Source organism: Capricornis sumatraensis, chromosome 14 (genome assembly GCF_032405125.1).
Source record: "Capricornis sumatraensis isolate serow.1 chromosome 14, serow.2, whole genome shotgun sequence".
Classification (NCBI taxonomy): domain Eukaryota; kingdom Metazoa; phylum Chordata; class Mammalia; order Artiodactyla; family Bovidae; genus Capricornis; species Capricornis sumatraensis.
Window position 1 is genome coordinate 53,901,436 of NC_091082.1, and position 22,303 is coordinate 53,923,738.

Sequence of the window (22,303 nt, forward strand, 5' to 3'; positions counted from 1 at the left end):
CACTCCAGTACTCTTGCCTGGCAAATCCCATGGACAGAGGAGCCTGGTGGGCTGCAGTCCATGGGATCACTAGGAGTTGGATACGACTGAGCAATTTCACTTTCACTTTTCACTTTCATGCATTGGAGAAGGAAATGGCAACCCACTCCAGTATTCTTGCCTGGAGAATCCCAGGGATGGGGTAGCCTGGTGGGCTGCCGTCTATGAGGTCACACAGAGTCGGACACGACTGAAGTGACTTAGCAGCAGCAGCAGCAAACCATTAAGACTTGGCATCAATTTACAGAAAATCACAAGCAGATAATTCAGTGGTACAGATGAATAATGCAAAAAAAAAAAAAATTAAACAGTAAGAAAATAAATGAGTGGGCATGGAGGAAAATGACTATTCTGGTAAAAGTTAGAAAGCAAAGTAAGATTAGTCTTCACTATATATTTGTAAAATATTTTAAAAATCAAACAGAATGTGTTGTCATAGTGAGAGTGAGATTATGCCAGTGTCAGAGAAAAATAGTAAAAGAAATACGGGAATGTCCAATGAGGATGCTCATAACTGCCCTCAGACCAGTAAGATTATCATCAAGGAAAAGTTATGAGAGACCATCAGTAACCAGTACCTACCCAGACAGCTCCCTCCATGAGGTCTGAGCTAACCTCTTAGTCCTTTTCCCAAATCTTTCCCTGACTAAGGCAACAATATAAGGTTTTCTAACAACTAAAGCTTCTCAGAAACTGATAGTCTTGTAAAGTACAGCGTCTTTACAAAGTGGATGGCCACTGTATCAGAAATGCTCACTGTCACAGTGTCTTGGGACTGGGCGGGGAATGCAACTGACATCAAAGAACCTTAAGGTATGAAGAGAAAAGAGAGCATCTACCTGGTGGAGATGGTCTATGAGAAGCAAAGAAAAAGTGATCTGTTACAAATGGGTGTTTCATCCCATGAGGCTGGAACAGTCAGAAAGGAAAAAAGAATAAAGAAAGCTACAGGGAAAAAAAAAGAAACAGGCCACCCCTCCCCCCACCAGACTCTGAATGCCATCCATGGCTTCAGAGTTTTAATCCAGATTTCAAGGTGTCAGCTCCAGTGATCTGTGGTCTAATAACGTAACTGTACATTTAATAAAGCCCACTTGTCTATTACAAATGCTCCCTCCAGATTTGCTTACTTTTAACCACAATTTGTTTAATTACAGTGAAGACGTCTTGTGAAAGCAGTCAACAGAAGATTTAAGGCAGTGATTCCCAACCTGGCTGCACTTTAGAATCTCCCAGGGAGCTTTTAAAACCCCAAGCCTAAGCCCCACCCCCAGAGGCCTCAGTGTAATTGCTCAGAGGTGGGGCCCAGGCCCTGGTATGTTTACAAAACTGCCCAAGTGACACTAAGAGGCAGCCAGGGGAAAGAATCACAGACACAAAGACAAGGCTGGGGGTGGGAGCAGGCCCTGGGCTCTCCAAGCTTCCCAGGGAGGGAAGTTTTACCATTTTGCACAGGCCCACAGAACACGCCCCCCACACACACACTGTGACACGCCAGAAGCACTATCGCTTATTTCTGAGCACCCTCTGAAGGGGCAGCATCGGCCCATGTGTGAGCCACTAGCTCAGAGAATGCATGTAGCTCATCTGCACTAACTCGGTCTCATCCTCAGGCAGCAGCGTCCTGAGCTCCAGGCCTCGTGTGAACACAGCCACAGTCTGACCTTGCCTCCTAACAGCCAAGATCCAAGGGCTGGCTGTGGCAACTGCCTCTGGAGGAGGGCAGAGGCCCAGGCAGGCAGTGACAGTGGGAAATGGGCAGATCAAACAACGAAGGTGGGGAGTCCATGAACTTGGATGAGAAAAGAACTACACCCTTACATCAGTAACCTCCAACTGCAGTACAGTATTTTGTTTAACTGTGAGTACAGGACAACTCAGCAATACAGGCTGAACCTGTTACTTCAACCTCAAGACTGTTTTTAATCCCAATTACACATGTCATTATGTGAAGTATCATTTGTGTGTATCACTACTTCAAACATATGGCAGTTACAGACCCACTACTAGATCTGTTATTTAAGAACACTTAAGATTCACACATAGCACTGTGTCAAAAACTTTTGTTTCATTAAGACTTTTGTAACTATTTCAGTACAACTGGTTTGCTTTAAAACTGCCTGTGAAAAGGTACCAGGCTTCCTCACTCAAATGCAAAAGGGCCTGAGCAACCCTGAGATGGTGGGGGAGGGGCAGGAGAAGAGCTGCCTTACAGGGTTTGGGGCTACATTTGCTCTTGAGATGAGACAGAAATGAAGGACAAGGAGCACTGTCGAGGCTGGAGATCAGGGGAATGATCCAAAGTTCCATTTCAGATGACGATGTTAGAGGTGCAAGTAAGGCATCAGAGTCAACGTTTGAGGAAAAGCCAGGGCTTAATCTGACAACATACAGACAGCATTTGAGCTATGTCAGGAGACGACACTACTCAGAGAGTGCCATGTGAAAAGAGACGTTGAGGGAAGAAGCCTAAGGAACGTCACCCCTGAAAGGCTGACTGAGAAATGAAGACCTGACCTCAGGGCTGAGAGGAGGTGGCCAGAGGAACACACAGAACAAGGTGTCATCACAGAGAAGCATCTGGGGGGGGCAACTATGTGGAAAGCTGTTAAGAGGTTGCACAAGATGATGACCATGTCCACTGGGTTTGGCAATTTGTCTGAGGCTGGAAAACATGGACAGTTGCGGGGAGGGGGATAGAGAAAGGGTGGACAAGAACAGGTGAAGAGTAACTGGAAACCAATAAAGTAGAGAAAATACGTGGTTTACTTTCTTGAGAAGCTTTGGTGTTGAAGCTTTTCAATGGGGCTACTGATGGTTTTTCCAGTAGTCATGTATGGATTTGAGAGTTAGACCATAAAGAAGGCTGAGCACTGAACTGATACCTTCAAACTATGGTGTTGGAGAAGACTCTTGGGAGTCCCTTGGACTGCAATAAGATCGAATCCATCAATCCTAAAGGAAATCAACCTTAAATATGCATTGGAGGGACTGATGCAGAGGCTAAAACTCCAATCCTTTGGCCACCTGATGCAAAGAGCCAACTCACTGGAAAAGACCCTGATGCTGGGAAAGATTGAAGGCAGGAGGAAAAGGGGACAATAGATGATGAGATGGTTGGATGGCATCACTGACTCAATGGACATGAGTTTGAGCAAGCTCCGGGAGACAGTGAAGGACAGGGAAGCCTGGCGTGCTGCAGTCCATGGGGTCGCAAAGAGTCAGACATGACTGAGCAACTGAAAAAAAACTGATGGAGAGGGAGGCTATTTATTTTCTGCTGCAGATGGAGCACACCCAGAAGACCTCAGCACACAAATCTGAATGATCTGGTAGAAATGGAGGGACCAATGATGCAGGAGAAGGCGAAACCACCACTGGACTGAAGTCCCTGAGACAAGAGAGGACCAGTCCAGAGCTCATAGGGACAGACTAGCCTCCGAAAGGAGGACGGAAGACACCACCCTGGCCTGTGTGGGGTGCTCTGGCCCACCACTGCCTTGTATTTGCTAAACGTGAGTGGATTCGGGGCTGAGAGGCAGTGGATGGTGATGGTGAAGGGGTGGTTTAGCATGAAGAAAGCAGTCAGTATGACGCGGTGGTGAAGAGTGAGAATACAAGGAGCTGGAGGTGGATCCTAGAACACGGTAGGCAGGGGACACCACCCACTAGAAGCTGAGGATCAAGAATTTACACTGAGAGAGAAGCCCACTCCTTCACCTTATTTTTCTCCAACAACACTGCACTGCTGGGAGAAGGCATAGAGAAGCCAGGGGACGGGGTCCACTCTGAATGGAGATCTGTCCAGCTGGGTGTGACAGAGGAGATGGGCAGGAAAGTGGCAGGTATCTGTTAAGAGCATGATGATGGGACTTCCCTGGTGGTCCAGTGGTGAAGAACCCGTCTACCAATGTGGGGACGCAGGTTCGATCCCTGGTCTGGGAAGATTCCACATGCCTTGGAGCAACTAAACCAGTGAGTCACAACTACTGAGCCCACGAGCCTCAACTATTGAAGCCCGTGCACCCTAGAGCCCATGCTCCACAACAAGAGAAGTCACTGCAACGAGAAGCCCCCATGCCACAACTACACAAAGCTGAACCACAGCAATGAAGACCTAGCACAGCCACACACACACAAAAATTAATCGACTAATTAAAAAAAGGGAAAGCGATGATGTACTATGAACGCTAGAATTTAAGGGGAAGAGGGAGGGAGGGGCTCTCTGAGCAAAGGCACCCGTGATAACCAGGGATTAGCTCATTAAGTGCTGCGATACAATGGGCAGCTGTGGGTAAGGAGCAGCAGGCGGCCACAGTTCCAAGGTAAACTGAGGGTCCGCAGCTGGTCAGAGACCAAGATGTGCAGGAGTGTGGACCACACAAGCTCAGTGCCTTGCCTCCGGGAAGAGGTCAGCTTTGAGACGGGGCCTCCAGAAGGCAAGCTCCACAGGGCAGGGATCTGTCTTATTCACCCCCATTTTCCCCAGAGCCTAGTGTTCGATAAACACTGTTGAGTATGAATATCATTAAAACCTAATGAAGTAAAGGAAGGACAGAAAAGGACTGTGGCTTCCCTGCATGCCGGACACACTCTCCCCCTGAGGCACTGCGTCGTGGCCTGACCACAGCTGGTCCCCAAGGGAGGAAAGGCGGACTTCCACACTGACTTCAGAAACAGGGGCGACCACTCGTGGGGTGACAGAGCATCTGACATGGTGGGCAGAGGGCTGTGCCACAGCCACTGACAAGGGTTCTGTCCACTAACGCAGGGCAGGCAACAGTCAGAGAGTTCTGCTGCTTATTTCAAAATAACCGCATTATTGCTTTCTTCAGATACCTCCATCTCTGCAAACCACTTCTTGATCTGACTCTGGGTTCTTCGTTCAGGTGACCCACACTCAACGCCTTCCTGAGAGAGGTGTCTCCGCACTTCAGTGCTACATCAGGGCTCCCATTCTGCACATCTACTCTTGAATTCATGCCACAACTTTCTCTCATTCGCAGCAAAATTCCCGGGAGGATCCTTAACACCTGCCATCCCCAAGTCCTTGCGGCATTTGCTTGCAACCCACATTCCACTGGCATCATTCGCCAGGATGACTCGGAGCTTTCTGGTGCCCAAATCCAGGGGTCACAGCTCCATTCCCCGCCTGACTGGACTTCTCAGTCACCTCCTGACTACGTCCTTTGAGGTAGAAAGAACAGTGTCACCCCTCCCCAAAAGAGCCACATTCAAATCACCAGCTCCTGTAAATACAGAAAAATTAAGCTGCCTGTCAGCTGACCTTAAAATAGGGAAGACTCTGGACTGTTCGGGTGGACCCCATGGAACCACAAGAGTCCTTACAACTGGAAGAGGAAGGCAAGAGAGGTTGGAGATGGGGAAAGAGATGTGACGACACAAGTAGGGTCCCAGAGTTTGCAGTGACGGCTCCACACAGGAGATGGGGGCCACAAGACAAGGCATGTGAGCAGCCTCTGCAGGCGGAACAGGCCAGGAAGTCTCCCCTGGAGCCCCCAGAAAGGAACGCAGCCTGCCCACACCTTGATTTTAGCCCAGGGGGACCCCTGTCAGACGTATGACCTGCAGAACTTGAAGATGATAAATCTGTGCTGTTTTAAGCCACTACGTTTGTGGTGCTTTGTTACAGCAGCAAACCGAAAACTGATGCAGTGCTCCTCGAGGCCCACCTTACGCGGTGCAGCACTGCTCCCTGGCTCTCCACAGTTCTCCTGGCTGGCTCCTCCTGCTCCACCCAAGGCTTACCTCACCCCTTCTCCATCCATCTTTTGCCCCCGAGTGATCTCACCGCGTCTAACAGCTCTCCAATTTATGTCTCCAGACAAGACCTCGCTCAGCCTTCTAGACAACGGCCTACTCGGCACAGCCACTGCAGTGTCTGAGAAACATCCCAAATCGATACAGCCGAAGAGAACTCCTGACATCCTGCCTTCAGCCTCCTTGGTCTCAATTATGAGCACCAACAGCAATGCAGCAGCTGAGGCTGCAAACGAGGAATCCTTCATGACGCCTGCCCCAGCCCCACATCCAATCCCAAGAGTCCTGACACCTCCACCTCCAAAAGTCACCCCACTTTTCTCCTCTTCATTGCTTCCATTGTCTCTCACCAAGATTGCCAATCACTGCAACAGCCTCAGACTGGTCTCCCTGTCAGTCACAGAGCAGCCAGAGGACAGCTCTGCAAATAAAAAAATCCACATTACGCCTATCACTTCCTCCAAGTCCACCCTCCAGTGACTTCTAGTTACTCGAAAAATCCCAAGCATTGGTGCCGACAAAGGACCTCAAGATCTAGCCCCTACCTATCCCGATTTTCCCAGGTCCACTCTGTTCCAGCCGTGTTGTTGTCTATTTTGTTTCTCAAACCAAATGCATTCCTGCCTCAGGGCACTTGCACTTGCTATTCCTTCTGCCTAAAATATTCCCCCATATCCTCAAGCAGTTGTCCTTCATCATTCAGATCTCAGCTCAAATGCTCTAAGGAAGGCCTTCATAATCAACCCACTTCAAGTGCTCACAGCTGAGTATTCTGTTCTATTTCCCCCTGACAACTCTCTGAAATTCTTACATATTTACGTGCTCAGGTATTGTCTTCCCTCCTAAACTATAAGCTCCATGACAACAGGAAACTTGTCTGTCTGGGAACCTCAGCATCCTCAACCAGTGCCTGGCACATATTGGCCTTCAGAAACCTTGCTGAACTCATGAATGAAGATATGAAATACAATGGAATACTAACACATAGTCAACAAACGTGATGCTATGAACCACTGTCCAAAAGGCCTAAGATGCACACAACATGTTACGAGAAAAGCCAGACTACAAAACCACCTGTACAGTAAACCCCCTGTGAGTTAACAAACAATAAAATATACAGCCACATCGGTAAGGAATATGTCTACAAAGACATACATCTGAAAGTCCACAGTTTCTTTCTGATGGCAGGCTTTGAGGTGACCTGGGCTTCTTGCTTCCCCTGCTGAACTATGTGGCATGGAGGGTCGGGGGAGGAGTCCAGCCTCCCCAGGCTTCCTGGCTCCACAGGAAGAGCTTCTCCATGGAGCACAGTCCTGCTTCCAGCCTCACTCCCACCCCCACTGCACAAGGAGCAGTTTATCTGACACTGGGTGCTTCAGTACCGCCTCCCACAACTCAGGGAACAGCCTTCAGGGGCAGCTCCCGTAGATCCGTTTGGCAACACCAATGACTATCACTAAGCGAGATGTCCAACTCAGGGACAACGTGTTAGCAGCACACTTGAGTAGAGACCTAAACAGTATCTGCTGTTGGGATCTTCATGTACTCATTCATTCAAGAAACAGTCACTGAACACCTGATATCGTGCCCCTAAGATAACTCTAAGCTCCCAAGATCCATTCGTGTACAGAACGGGTGAAGACTGCTGTCAACCAGGACCTGACAGCCTACCAGGGGCAGTCAGACAATACGCAATAAGAAGAAGTAAATTATACACTATATTAGATGATGATAAATGCTAATTTCAGAACACTTATGTCTCACTATCCTCATTTATGAAATAAAAAATATATAATCACCACACAGCAGGTTCTCTGAATTGCTTGAGGAACGGATTGTTAAAAATTACTGGAAAATGCTTAAATATATAAAGTTTTGATTGATAATAATTAAAGCATTTAACAAAAATGATTCTTAAATAAAACGAGTGTTAGAAGTCTAAATTTTGCTCAACAGCACAAAAATAAAATAAAATTTTAACATGCACATTAACAACTGTCCTCTGATGCCGGGAAAGGGGAGCCTGTCACCACAGTTTAAAGACATGTCAGGAAAAATGGGAAATGACTCCACTCTGACCTCAATTGTACAGATCGTGTTTAATTTCTACATTTTTTAGTGTATCCTTTCTCAGAAATGGGAAGCAGATGGCATTTTTCCCTTTCTTTCGATTCGTTCTAAACTTTTAAAAAGGCACATGTATTTCACTGTTTCCCCTCCTCCTCTTTCTGGAAAAGCAGCCTTTCCTAAATAAGAACCCTGGGTCCAATGGGAAAGCATCCCTCCTGGCAGCTGCTCTGACAGCTCCAGTCTCCTACACAGAGCACTAAAAGGGTGTGACCTCACGACACTCTGACTTGACCTTCTGTGTTGACTTCCCCCACACCAGAGGGACACTCCCTGACCTCTTTAAAAAAAAACTATTTCAGCTCAAGATACACACAGAACGGTGGTCTCTCTTTGCGGGCTTGGCTTCTTGGAAAACTTAATGAGCGATTATGCAAGATTGATATACAAAGTCTATCACTTTCCTATACATCAAAAACGAACAAGTGAAATTTGAAATTTAAAACACAATATTATTTACATTAGCGTACCCCTCCCCCTCAAAAATGGCATCCCACTCCAGTACTCTTGCCTGGAAAATTCCATGGACTGAGGAGCCTGGTGGGCTGCAATCCATGGGGTCGCAAAGAGTTGGACAAGATTGAGTGACTTCACTTTTCACTCCCCCCCCCGCCAAAAAAGGGAATTAAGTATAAATCTAACAAAATATTTACAACAGCTGTAGGAAGAAAATTCCAAAACTCCGATGAAGAAAATTCCAAAACTCTGATGAATTAAATAAAAAACTAAATAAATGGAAAAGCAGTCCATGTTCACAGATGGGAAGACACACTGTTATCAAGATGTCAGTTCTTCTCAACTTGATCTCTAAGTTCAACACAATCCTCATCAAAATCCCAGCAACAGACTAATTATAAAGTTTACAAGGAGAGACAAGAGACCTAGAGCAACCAACTCAATACTGAATGAGAACAAAATCAGAGGACCGACACTATCTGACCTCAAAACTTACTACAAAGCTACATAATCAAGAAAGCGTGTTGGGCTTCCCTGGTGGCTCAGTGATACAGAATCCACCTGCCAATGCAGGAGACACAGGTTCAATCCCTGGTCCAGGAGGCTCCCATAAGCTGCGGAACAGCTAAGCCCGTGTGCCACAACTACTGAGCCCGTGCTCTAGAGCCAGGGAGCTGCAGCTACTGAGCCCAAGTACTGCCACCGCCGGAGCGTGCGCAGCCTAGAGCCCATGCTCCACAACAGGAGAAGCCACCTCAGTGAGAAGCCCTCGCACTGCAACCAAGAGCAGCCCCTTCCTGCCACAACGAGAGAAAGCCCACTCAAAGCAATGAAGATCCAGCACTGCCATAAACAATTAATATTATTCGGGGGGGGGGGGGGGCGGGGAACAGTGTGGTGCTGTCCAAAGAATGGACAAATAGATCAATGAAACAGAACTGAACTGAAAGCCCAGACACAGACCCACGTAAACATCAACTGATCTTTGACAAAGCAGCACAGGCAATACAGTGGAGCAGAGTCTTTTCGACACTCAGATAGTGCTGGAAGTGGGCCACGAGGTACCAGAAAAAGAAAGGATTCAAATACAGGCCTTACATCCTTCACAAAAGCCCAACTCATAATGAATCACAGACCACAGCATAAAATGCAGAACTATAAAACTCCTATTAGATAACACAAGAACCAGAAGATCTTGAGTATAACATTACAATGCCAAAGCATTACCATGGAAGAAATAATTGACAAGCCGGACTTAACTAAAAAGCTCTGTCCTATGATGGACAATATCAAGAGAATGATAAAAAGAAACTGGGGAAAAAATCCTTGGAAGAAACACCTCTGATAAAGGACTGTTAGTTATGGTAGGAAAAACACTGTTAAAACTCAAAAATCAGACCCTAGCAGACACCTCATCACAGGAGACATACAAATGGCAAGACTGTATATGAGAGGATACTCCACATAACATGTTACCAAGGAAACGCAGATTAAGATGACAGTGAGCTACCACTGCGCATCTATGAGAATGGTCAAAATCCAGAACACAGACAACAGCAAATGTTGGTCAGGATTCAGAGCAAAAAGAACTTTCTTTCACTGCTGCTGGGGACACAAAACAGTGCAGCCACGTTGGAAGACAGTTTGGCAGCTTCTTACAAAACTAAACATAGTCTTACCATATGATCCAGCAATTTGCACTCCTTGGTATTTGCCCAGAGGAGTTGAAAACTTATGTCTGTGCAAAATCCTGCACATGAATGTTTACATCAGCTTTATTCAAAACTGCCAAAAACTGGAAGTAGCCAAAACGTCCTTCAGGAGGTGAATGGGTAAATGATCGGCAGTGCATCTGGACAGTGGAATATTACTTAGCACTAAAAAGAAATGAGCTACCAAGCCATAAAAAGACACAGAGGAATCTCAAGTGCCTATCACCAAGCGAAAGCAGCCAATCCAAAAAAAGCTACATGTTTTACGACTCCAACTACGACATGACATCCTGGAAAAGGCAAAACTGTGAAGATAGTAAAGAGATGAGCAGTTGCCAGGGGCAGGGAGGTAAAAAGGCAGGGCACAGATGACAGTTAGGGTGGCACCACTAACCTGTATGAAACTACAATGATGGAGGCATGTCACAAGCGCTTGTCCAAACCCAGAGAAAACGCAACACCAACAGTGAACCACAACACAAACTATGGGCTCTGGGTGATACTGATGTATCAATGCAGATTCACTGCTTATAAAAAGGCACCCCTCTAGAAGGACTAATGCTAAAGCTGAAGCTCCAGTATCCTGGTCACCTGATGTGAACAGCCGACTCCCTGGAAAAGTCCCTGATGCTGGGAAAGACTGAGGGCAGCAGAAGAAGGTGTCAGAGGATGAGATGGCTGAATGGCATCACCAATGTAATGGACATGAACTTAGGGAAATTTGGGGAGATGGTGAGGGACAGGGAAGCCTGGAGTGCTACAGTCCATGGGGTCAAAAAGAGTCGGACACGACTGGGGGACTAAACAATAAGAGCCACCAGCAGGGGATGCTGACAGCGGGAGAGGCTGTGAATGGGAGGGGGCAGGGCACCTATGGGAACTCTCCGCACCTTCCACTCAATTTTTCTGTGAACCTTAAACAGCTCTACAACTTAAATCATAATAAAAAGTCAATAGCAAAATCTAGGTGTGGCCTCCCAGGTGGCACTAAAGTTGGTAAAGAACTCACTTGCCAATGCAGGAGACATAAGAGATGTGGGTTGGGTCCTGGGAAGATCCCCTGGAGGAGGGCATGGCAACCCCCTCCAGTATTCTTGCTTGGAGAATCACATGGACAGAGGAGCCTGGCAGGCTACAGTCCCTGGGGTTGCAAAGAGTTGGACACGACTTGAAGCGACTTAGCAGGCATACACACACCTGGAGCCCCGCCCCTCAGACCTGCTCCCACTGACTCAGGCTCAGGCAGCTTCCCAGCCTACGTCAAGCTACTTTTCAGCTTTCTGGTTTCCTGGACCTGGGGAACCTTTTTGTCCCCAGAAACTCCTCTGGAATCCCTGTAAAATGAATTCAGTGCTGAATGAAGCTGCCTTGGAATTGCACCCTGGTGGTACTTCGACTGCCCCACGGAGGCACACACACCTGCTCCACTTTGTTCAATTCCCAGGGCTGGAGCTCCTCCCACTTTCCCCACTTCTCCCTAAATGGAAACTGCACGGTCTTTAACTGTTACATTTACTTCAGCTCTGCACCCTTCACCAAACCAGAGAACACACAAAGCCACTGAGAGAGCTTCAGGAAACCCACACAGCATGCCCACAGAAGTCTCCCTAACAGAGAAAACACTCTCCCAGACACACAGTTATCTTTCATCACTCTCACTCCAGCCCATCTGTGCTTTCTCATCCATCTAGAAAGGAGTTTCTTTTTCCGTCTTTTTTTCCCCCCCAGGCTTTTAAAAGCATTAAAATTCCAGGCTTCCCTGGTGGCTCAGTGGTAAAGAACCCACCTGCTAATGCAGGAGACACGGGTTGTTCCCTGACCTAGGAAGACCCACATGCCGCAGGGCAACTAAGCCTGGGCATCACAACTACTGAGCCTGTGGCTCTAGAGCACGGGACCTGCAACTACTGATGCCCATACACCTAGAGCCCGTGCAACAAGAGAAGCTACCACCACGAGGAGCCCGCATGCCAATACTAGAGAGGAGCCCCGCTTGCTGCAAACAGAGAAACACCTGTGCAGCAATGAACGCTCAGCCCAGTCAAAAGTAAAAATAAACAAAAGCCTTAAAACCAGAAAACAGGTTATTTTTTAGGAACGTCTTTTCAAATTTCCAACAGAATTTCATAATCAAGATAATAGAACTTATCATTAGGAACATTTGATAAGCAATATTAAAAGGCCCAGAAGATGGGAGACAGGTAGGGAGGTAAGTAAGTAGATGCTGTCAACTTTAGGGTTCTACTGCTTTCAGCTCTCCGGGCCAAACAGAGATGGACAGGGAATGGGATAGAGACAATCCTTCATGCTTCCTCTTCCAAAAGAAAAGGTCACAAAAACTGGAGTATGAACAGAGCTCCACCAAGGCCAGAGGGACAGAAAACCCCCAACCTGCTGGGTGATGAAAATGTGGAATTAGATGGAGGTATTATACCATGCGTGTACTCACTATAGACCACTGAATGGTACAAACATAAAAATAAATGAAAGGATGATTAAGAATTAAAACAATAAGCAAACTCCCAAGCTGGCAACAGTGCTCGAGCCTCCAGAACTGGAGAACTGGGCTTCAGACAAATCTTTAAAGCTCTCAAAGCACAACCTCGCACCACCACCAAAGACACAAAAGAGGCCTAGAAGGCATCTCACCTAACACTCAGCTGAATGGCGGCAGAGCCAAGACTATAACCTGTTTCCAACTGGCCAGTTCTGTATCCTTTCCAACACATTGGTGATCCTTACATTCAGTAAGGAAGTTTTCATCTCAAACATTAACTCATAATCTGAAAAACTAAAACCTACAGCAATTGTATTCTAGCACACAAACTCACTGCTCAAGTCTGTGATTTGTAATTATAATTGCAGGGGTACCCAGTAGTGTCATTTAAGTTGTTCTTAGACTAATGAGAAAAACCAGAAATGAACGTAAGACTAAATGATATATTTGTGCCAAGGCCTAATGACAGGCTTAGAGAAATGCTTGCTGAGCAAGAAAACAGTTTATGAATAGTTCGGTGCAGGAGGGGCAGGATAACTGCAGGGCACACAGTAGTGCCATGTGCCAAACTCAAAAGAACCTGCCTGAGCCTGGATGGGACAGGGGTTGGGAGAGAATGGACACATGTGTGTGTATGGTGGAGTCCCTTTGCTATTCAACTAAAACTACCACAACACTGTTAACTGGCTATATCCCAACACAAAGTAAAAATTTTTAAATAAAAATCAATTTAAAAAAAAAGAACCTGCCTGAGAACAGTCAGGACTATATTCACATTGCAAGAAACGATATAGATTTGGCAAAAACATCATCCACTACATTTAATTAATGCTGTTAATATAAATTTTGTTAGTTTTGTGGTTTCTTTTTATGTAATAATATATATAATATTTGAGTTTTATATTCACAGAACTCTAAGAATTAAAAAAATTATGCTGAGCTTTTTGTTTTTCTACATTTCATTCATTCAACAAATATTTATTGAACACAGAGTATAGGCCAAATATTCTTTCAACTGCTACATTCTGAAATAATATAAAAAAATAGTTTAGGTCAAACTGCACTGGGTCTACAGAAATTTTCTTCCTTTAAAGAAAAACTGCTTTAACATCTTAGATTTTATGAACATTACTGGACTCTCTGCAGGTAAGATGTGCTTCTTTTACTGCTCCTTGAGGCCAAACCCACCCGTATTGCTCTCTTCGCCTGCCTCCCCTCATGGATGTGGGGGGAAGTCCCACCCTCAGCATTTCAGTGTTCTCTGTCCCCTCTGCTACCACCTCTGCCACCGCAACACCAGAGTGACCGACACAGACTGTCTGATGAATAGGCCTGTGCTCATACGGATCGCAGCATCTATCCATTCACTTCACACCACTAAGTTAAACAGAGGAATTATGCTTAACTCAACTGCTACAAAATGATCAAATTTAATTTAAAATTTGGTACCACACACTGTACTCAAAAATTAAAGGTTGTCACTCTGAAAACCTGGCTCTCTGTATGTACTGTGGGTCATACATGCATTTTCCTCCGTGTGTGTGTGTGTGTGTGTGAGATACATGCATTTTCCTCCGTGTGTGTGCGTGCGCATGCCTGTGTGTGCGTGTGCGCGCGCACGCGCGTGCATGCTCAGTTGCGTGCAACTCTTTGCAACCCTATGGACTGTAGCCCACGAGACTCCTCTGTCAATCACAAAAGCCCTGCTTGGCCTCAAAGAATGATCTGGGACCAGTCAAAGCCTTAACACTGCCAAAATCTCTCACTCACCTTTATTATCAAAAATGCTTTTCAGTTTAGCTTAAATGTGGGAAATATAAAGAGTCTTAAACGGTCTCCAAAAAATGTGTGTCTATGTTTCAAAAAAATAATATGTAAGTACACTAGTACCTGATGTGAAGAGCCAACTCATTGGAAAAGAACCTGATGCTGGGAAAGATTGAGGGCAAGAGGAGAAGAGAGTGGCAGAGGATGAGATGGTTGGATAGCATCACCGACTCAATGGACATGGATTTGAGCAAATTCTAGGAGATAGTGAGGGACAGGGAAGCCTGGCATGCTATACAGTCCATGGGGTCACAAAGACTTAGTGATTGAACAACAAGTACACAAGTAAGACCAATAACTGCAAAAATTGTAGCCCTAAATCTACAACTTTGTAAGTTATACAAACAAAAATTTTAAATACAAAAATACTCAAGAATATATACCTTTACAAAAAAATGATTTTAAACAATTGTAAAGGTGGGTTCTTGTTAAAATAATTGAAATGAAATATAATTTAATAATTTTCATAGTAATAAAGTTCATTTTTCTTACCTGAATATAAAAAGTTGGGGGGGGCGGTATTCAGGATTTAAAACACTAATTCTCTCCCTATAAAAGGCATTATACCCGAGGGTTTTTTCTTCTTCAGCTTCTCTGCTATGATTGTACCAGCCTGTATGTGTACTGCTCCCTACACAGACATTTTTACCATTAAAAAAATGCATTTAATATGAAAATCTCTGAAGCTACCACCACAAACCTTTGCAGCACTTTCTTTAAGATCGATACAAACTGGAATTCTTTTTTGTTTGCTTACTCTGGAGAAACTTTGTGTTAGAGGAAAAACAAACAAAAGAAAGAGCATTAATAGTTCAAAAATAGCAGCACACAAAAATGATCTGAGCATACTGAAGGAGAACATTTTCATTATAAAAGGTTCATAGTGCTGCATTAACTTCACTTTGGAAGAACGCCACTGGAAACCCAGATTCGGCAAGGGGGGAATGCAGTAGTTATAGCTTAAGTCAAACAGCTAATTAATGACTAAACAAAAGAAATTTCAGTCTGGACAACATATATGGAGTACTAATATGTGTAATTATGAAGTAGTCGTTTGAGCAATCAGAAAGTTGCATTAGCATAATTATTTCTGGCTCTGGGCTTTAAAAATATCAATATTGACTTAAAATGCAGAAATCTCATAATAGTTCACCTAATTATGTGAATACCAAAGTGATCATGAAATAAGAGTTGGTTCTCTTAACAAATGTGCTCTGTGTTGAATACACTTTTTCCTGCCCAGGATAAAAAAGTCAAGCCTATCAACCTGCCAGTTACGCACAGGTACAGAATTTCTGTTTTTAATGTACTTTCTTCCTTACCTAGAGCCCACACATTAATATTCATTACTAAGAGTCGAAACTCCTTCTCTAACACAATCTACTACTTTTCCAAAAAAATTCTCAGACAAAAATACAGTAAGTTTAGGTATAATACTAGAAAGTGAAAAATGAAGCAAATGAATAAAACAAAATGATCAGAAGTCACTAAGGAGGGCAAGACCTTGGGGAAGTCTTATCTGAAACTGCTCTTGGAACAGAGCTGCAGAAAGTATGTGCTCCAAGATCAGGGGATGGGCTTGGACTCCCAAGGCCACCACTTTCAGGTGCTTTATTTAACAACTCTGTGGTTCAAGTCTCCTCACATACCATGTAAGAATAATCACAAAACCTACCTCACAGGACTAGGTCCAGGAATAAATGTGAAGATTCACGGGAAAAACTCAACAGTGCCTAGCATGCAGTAGACATTCAATACATGGTAGCTGCCATAATTATCATCATCATTATCATCTCCTGGGAAAGGAGTGTTTATGGCTGAGAAAGCATAAGCTAAAATTGATTTGTTTTTAGATAACAACATTTATTTTGCAATTGCAAACAATATTCAAGAAGGGCAGGAGAGTTCACCTATCCCAATGAGTTAGAAAAGGTTAGAAGTACTGAAGCAGGCCCTACAATCTCTTTTTTTTTTTTTCCTACAATCTCTTTTATTGCTAAGAGTCTTCCTTTTCAGTGACTTTCAGCTTTACCAAAATTTGCATGTGAACCCAGAATACTAATTTTACATTAACTCTTTTTAACTGAAAACTAAATTACACTATGGATCTGCCAAGTACCCTAATGTGGTTAAGGGTTATGGGTCTTTGATTAAAAGCCTGAAAGACACACCACAGAATGAATGTTCCTGTGAATTAATCAACAACGTAGAAGAAATGAAGCTCAGACAGAGACGGGCCCTGTTAAGTGTGCTATCTTGACCAACAGTCCCTCATCTATAACAGGAAACATGCTGCGTGTGAATGGGCACAATCTTGCTCCCCTCTCTCAAGAGATGTACACACACCGGTCACAGGCGGGTTTTCTCCAGTAACCAACCACAAATGTGACCACACAGGTGTGACGAAGGGCGCTTCTCAAGAGTACAGAGGAGTCATATTCTAGCCGGGAATTCAACTGTGCACACCCAGCAGAGAGAGAACACGGGTGACAGAGAAAGACGACAGCTGACATCTCATCCAAGCAACCCCAGCCGCCAGTCTCCTTGGCGAGCAGATGCTGCGCAGAGAGTGAGATGGAAAACACGCGTCGGCTGTGCTCACAACTGCGCTCGTGCAACATGCCCCTCCCTACGCGAGCGCCTGATCCTGGCAAGTGGAAGCGACAGGAATGTCATGTGTGTCTAACACAGCTCCTAAATGCCAGCCAGCTCCCTCACGCATCCTCCACTGAGACACGGTCGTCCCCTCCAATCGCAGAGGGACTCCACGCCCTGAGCCCCTGGAGAGATTCCACCAGTCCTTAAGGCTACCTGACCATGAACCCACCTTACCCGGGAATCTGTCCCCTTCAGGTCTCAGTGGTGACATAAAGGACAGCAGGCTGAAGGACAAACGAATTATTTTGTTTCTATTACCCTAGCCAGTAAAAAAAGAAAAAAGGCAGGTAACGATCACCACATAACACCCTACAGAATTAACAACTGCTGTCACTCTAAGACGCTTCTATTTTTCCTGAAGCCAAAACTCAACATGTAACAAAGCCAAAGTCCTCTACCCAGAAATACAGGCCAACTTTTGAATTCAGTTCTCTCATAGGACTTTTCGTCAGGGTTGAGCTGATAGATCACTGAAGGCGCCTTGGATCACAGGGGAGAAGGGCAGTGCCCTGACCCCCCCCAGCCGAGGCCCACCCGCCCATGTCCCCAACCCCATGTTTTCAGCGGCAGTGACCACTCCTGCAAATAGCCCACAGCTCTCAAATCCCAGTCTCACACTGCACGGGTCAGAGGGGAACACACTTCAGTCACACTGGGACCTAAACCATAGTCTCCGAGGAGCTACATGAGCTGAGGTTCTAGAAGAAAATGCAGAACAACTTCTTATCTGCCTTTTAATCTGGTCCTCTCTAAAAATTCCTTATTGGGTATTTTATAATGTATCTGAAATAATCGTAAGGTGGAACAAATCAATGATTGAGAGGTAAACAAATATGTGAAAGTTGAAGGCTGTGTTCAAAAGTTCCAAAAATGTTTTGAAACCACTGATCTAAATAATCTACCAACTAAATTTCTGACACTGTTACCTCCAGCTTTATAACTCTTAAGATCACTAATTTTAATTCACTAAGCAATTACTGGTTTCAACTGTAATTTCAAGTCAAAGTTAAAATAAGTTGCCAATTACATAAAAATGTAATATTGAAAAAATTATATGCTTTGTTACATTTATAAATAAACCAAAACTGATGTATAATAACAGCATCAAATCCTCTTTCAGGGATTACTAAGGAACATACTGAGTTTTTTAGTATTTCATGACCTAGTTTTGACTTAGTGAACGACTCCCAAATTGTATTATTTTGCTGACAGAGTAATGATCTATGATTAATTTTCAGCACATTTACTTTGTTTTCATGTCTAAAATGTCTGAAACAATTAACAGATGACTGATTAAAACAACAGGACTCTAAACCAGCTGTTTGTCAAAGGTATTTTGTCTAAGGGGGGAAATATAGTTTATGCAAATAATCAATACATACATACCTTTAAAGAAGTTTAAAATCAGTTGAGACAAAACTATGAGGTTCTAGTGAGTATTTAAATATATAAACTAGGATAAGTGAAGAGACTCTGATGTAACCTCTTGTAACAAAACAAAAGCATTGTAGGTCAAGAATTTGAGCAGAACAGTTTTTAAAAAATAAAGATAAATAGGCAGCACTATTTTCTTCCCGTATTTTAATGACCAATATAGGGTAGGGTTTTGTATTTATAACTTGGAAATAAATGCTGAACCAGCAATACGAACTGATTTAGACCAACTTCACAAAACCAATGACCCCAGCCATGTGAACTAAAGAAACAGAATTCCCAGCCTGATGGACACAGACCCAAGTCTCATCACCACGTGAAATGGGTATCACCCTGAATTGAAACAGATTTCAAAATAAAAAAGATGACAAAGCAATCCACCCTTAATATTAAGACTTCCAGATTAAGATTCACCCAAAAAAAAAAACATCCAAGAAGATAAAACTCTGACTCACTCTACTTCATCAACCTTCTAACTGGATATCAAATAAACAACCTACTACACAGCCTTCATTCTTCATACAAATGCCTTTCATTAAGGTAAACCAGTTAATTCTCCATGCAAACTTTCTTCATTAGAGAAGACCAGAGTCATTTTGTTAATAAGAAGCCTGCCCTTCTCAATTCTACAGAAACTTCACATTGTCAAGACACTGCATGGTCTATGAACACTGGGGCTGTTCCTCTATTCATAAGAACTAAGCTTTAATTGAGATGCAGATAAGAGTCAACCACCAAATGCAAGACACCATAATGCAGGAAAACACAGACAGAAACTCATGCTATCTTAGTAAGTCAGCGTGCACATCTGAGATTTTTCAATGCAGGCCAGGCAGATCAGAGATTGTTCAAAACAACATGTTGGTCTTTGTCAAATCCAGATTCAGTATTCTTCCCATTCACAATTTCCTAGTTCAGTATTTTGAATTTAAAGCTAACATATAGTAGTACTGCGCAAGATGACCTAGCAAGTTTGCCCTTAAAAAAATTAATACCCCTAGAAATAGAAATTTATCTACCTCATTAGTGTTCCATCGGTGCCTCTCTTTGGGTAAACTTGAACATTTCGGCAGACATTCAAGCAGCTTTTTCGGTAAAAAGATTTTTACATGACTACTATTGCTGTTCCCATGATCATCTATAAAGAAGAAAACAGTAAATTCAGAGAAAATAATAGAGAAAAGCTCCTTTTAAGTATACTGGCAAGGTCAGAAACAGCAGCTCAGTTTAGTCACTGGGAGACCAAGAGCATCATCCCTCTTAGTTAACAGAACTCATTGACACACTTTTCAGGTAGATGGCAGCAGGACTGTGGTCAAGAGGCTCTACAGTAAGATGGAGCTCTTGGCTCCATGGCGAGCAAGTGAACAGGGAACAGCCCAACAGCTGCCCAGAACCTAAGCATTGCTTTTAAAGGTTCTTTCATGAGGTTTCCATGAAGTACATCAAAATCACAAAATGACTTAACCTCACAAAACCTAGAAATCCTCAGTTAACCAGGTGGAAAAGGTTGTTACATTTTTTAGGAAAGAGGAATTAAAATATAACTACTTACTTTCTTGATAAACCAATACTACTACTTCATCCTCTAAAATACAAATGAGGCTTCTTCTTTCCAAAGAAAAGCACAAATCTGATAAATCTAAGGAATTTCAACCTGCAGGTAGCTACCTCAGTAATACAGAGGCTGGACTTTCTAGCCTAAATCTAAAAGCATATTTTAATTAATGTGAGTTATATATACATATCTATATACTTGATGCATTTCATCAAAACATAACTCTTCTAAATTAATGAGGGACAAGTTCAAGACTCTCAAGACTAGACGGTATGTCTGACTACCTTTCCTTTATGTGTTATTTCATTCACTTATTTCTCTGAGTATCATTTCTTGTTTTATTCCTGTAACAAAGTCCCTTTGCCTGGCTGCAAATTTCTTGCCAGGTTTGACACATTTGGGTCAAAGTTTCAAATTACCCACTCCAATTTTTTTTTAATGCCAAATGGAAGCTCCAATATCTAAAGGGTACAAAGCATAACTGGGTACTAAGGAGCAACACATTAAAATACTGAAGACTGACTTAGCTCCTGAAAGTCACGGTTGACATAACTCACTCTGATATTAGGTGGAAAAGGGCTCCCATTTAGGAGCCCAAGATTCTGACCCAGTTCTGCTGCTTTCTAATTGTGTGACCTTGGGTAAGTTACTTAATATTTTCCATTTTCCCAAATCAAGGAAAATGAGATAATCTCTAATTCTCCTCCAGGCACAGATCCCTACAGAATTTACTGTCACGTTCAGTAACTTTAAATGCCTTAGAGTTAAACAACCTTATATAGGCACAGAGGTTTATCAGTTAAGAATGCTGAAAGTGAAATACAGTAAGTAATATATTTTTCCAATCATTTAGTACAATTTTGTTTAGCACAGACTACTTTTTGAACATGTGAAAAACATAAAAGAATAAAAAATAATTTTACAGTCCTAATAAAATCTTCTCCAAACATTTTTCATCTGATTAACACATTTCTTCTCAAGGAAAAGATCTTAATAGGAAAATATTGGGCACAGTCATAAAGTCTAAAAAAATTTACTGCATCATATGGAGATATTTTATAGGAAGGAACTTAAGAGTTTTAGCGTATTAAATCTTTTTTGGTCCATGAATTACACAACCAATTGAATTATAATGCATATCCTCTATTTCTAAAAGCAGTATAAAAAATTTGAAAAACTGAAAAACTGACTGCTTTGAAGAATCCAAAATTTTAATTTAACAGCAAAATAAAATTAAACTTTTTTTAAAAATCTTGCTATGAAACTAAAAAAGAAAGTGCTTAACTAAAAGTTCATAGAAAGTTCTGTATGAATTACACACTATAAAACCTTCGCTATTTTATGTGCTTATGCATGCTCCCTGCACTTCATCCTCCCAAGGGAGGTGCCATGGGCCATAAAACTTGAAAGCGCAGAATTCCAAATCACATGAGCCTTCACCTCCCTTCTCTCTTCCCCTAAAGTGGTTTTACTCTGCTTTTTAAAAATCTCCCATGATGTGTACAATCTTGAAAACAGAGGTGATATTCTAACATCTATACTCAATTCTGATATTTACCAATTACAGGGTACCTTTTATGAAAACAGTACTATGCTACTGTAGGCTTACTTTGAATTGTATATGACTAGCCATAGCTCTGAAAGACCTGTTCAAGTGTAATTCTGACAATGAACAGAACATTAAACCCAAGCTTCTAGTTTTATGTTTGTAATCATAACCTGATGTTAATTATCTGTCCTTTTAAGTCTCCTTGAAGAACCCCACTGTCCTGGGACACAGAAAGCATGTGAGTGAGTGAGTGAGTGAGTGAGTGAGTGAGTGAGTGAGTGAGTGTGTGTGTGTGTGTGTGTAGACAGAGACAGAGGAAGCACTCTTTTCAACAGCACACCTAACTGCTAGAGAAAAGGCTTCCATCTTCTACTGATACAAAATCAGGCAGTGGTGAATGGGCCCACAGGCTTTTAAAGAGGAAAAGGAGAGTGGCTGGGGAAGCACTGTCTCAGTCGAGGTTCTAAATTTAGCACTTTATGGAGCTGTGCAGCCATGGGTTCAAAAGGAAGAGAAGTATGACAGGCCAATGGGTTCCCCTTAATCAGTTTTTAAACTGTGCTATTTCCAGAATTTCAGGTTCACGCTAAATATAAATTAGATGTCTTTAAGAAACATAACAATGGGTATATTTTCCCACAGTGCATTATGAAGATGGAAATTTT

At 43.2% G+C, this 22,303-nt stretch overlaps 1 protein-coding gene across 1 annotated transcript in view; it reads right to left on the reverse strand.

Moving 5' to 3' along the window:
* CAMTA1 (calmodulin binding transcription activator 1) overlaps nt 1-22,303 on the reverse strand; it is a 947,832-nt gene that overhangs the window by 918,195 nt on the left and 7,334 nt on the right. The window contains exon 3 of the mRNA XM_068985655.1: nt 19,551-19,669. Coding sequence (XP_068841756.1) covers nt 19,551-19,669 — 119 coding nt within the window. The remainder of the gene's footprint in view (nt 1-19,550; nt 19,670-22,303) is intronic.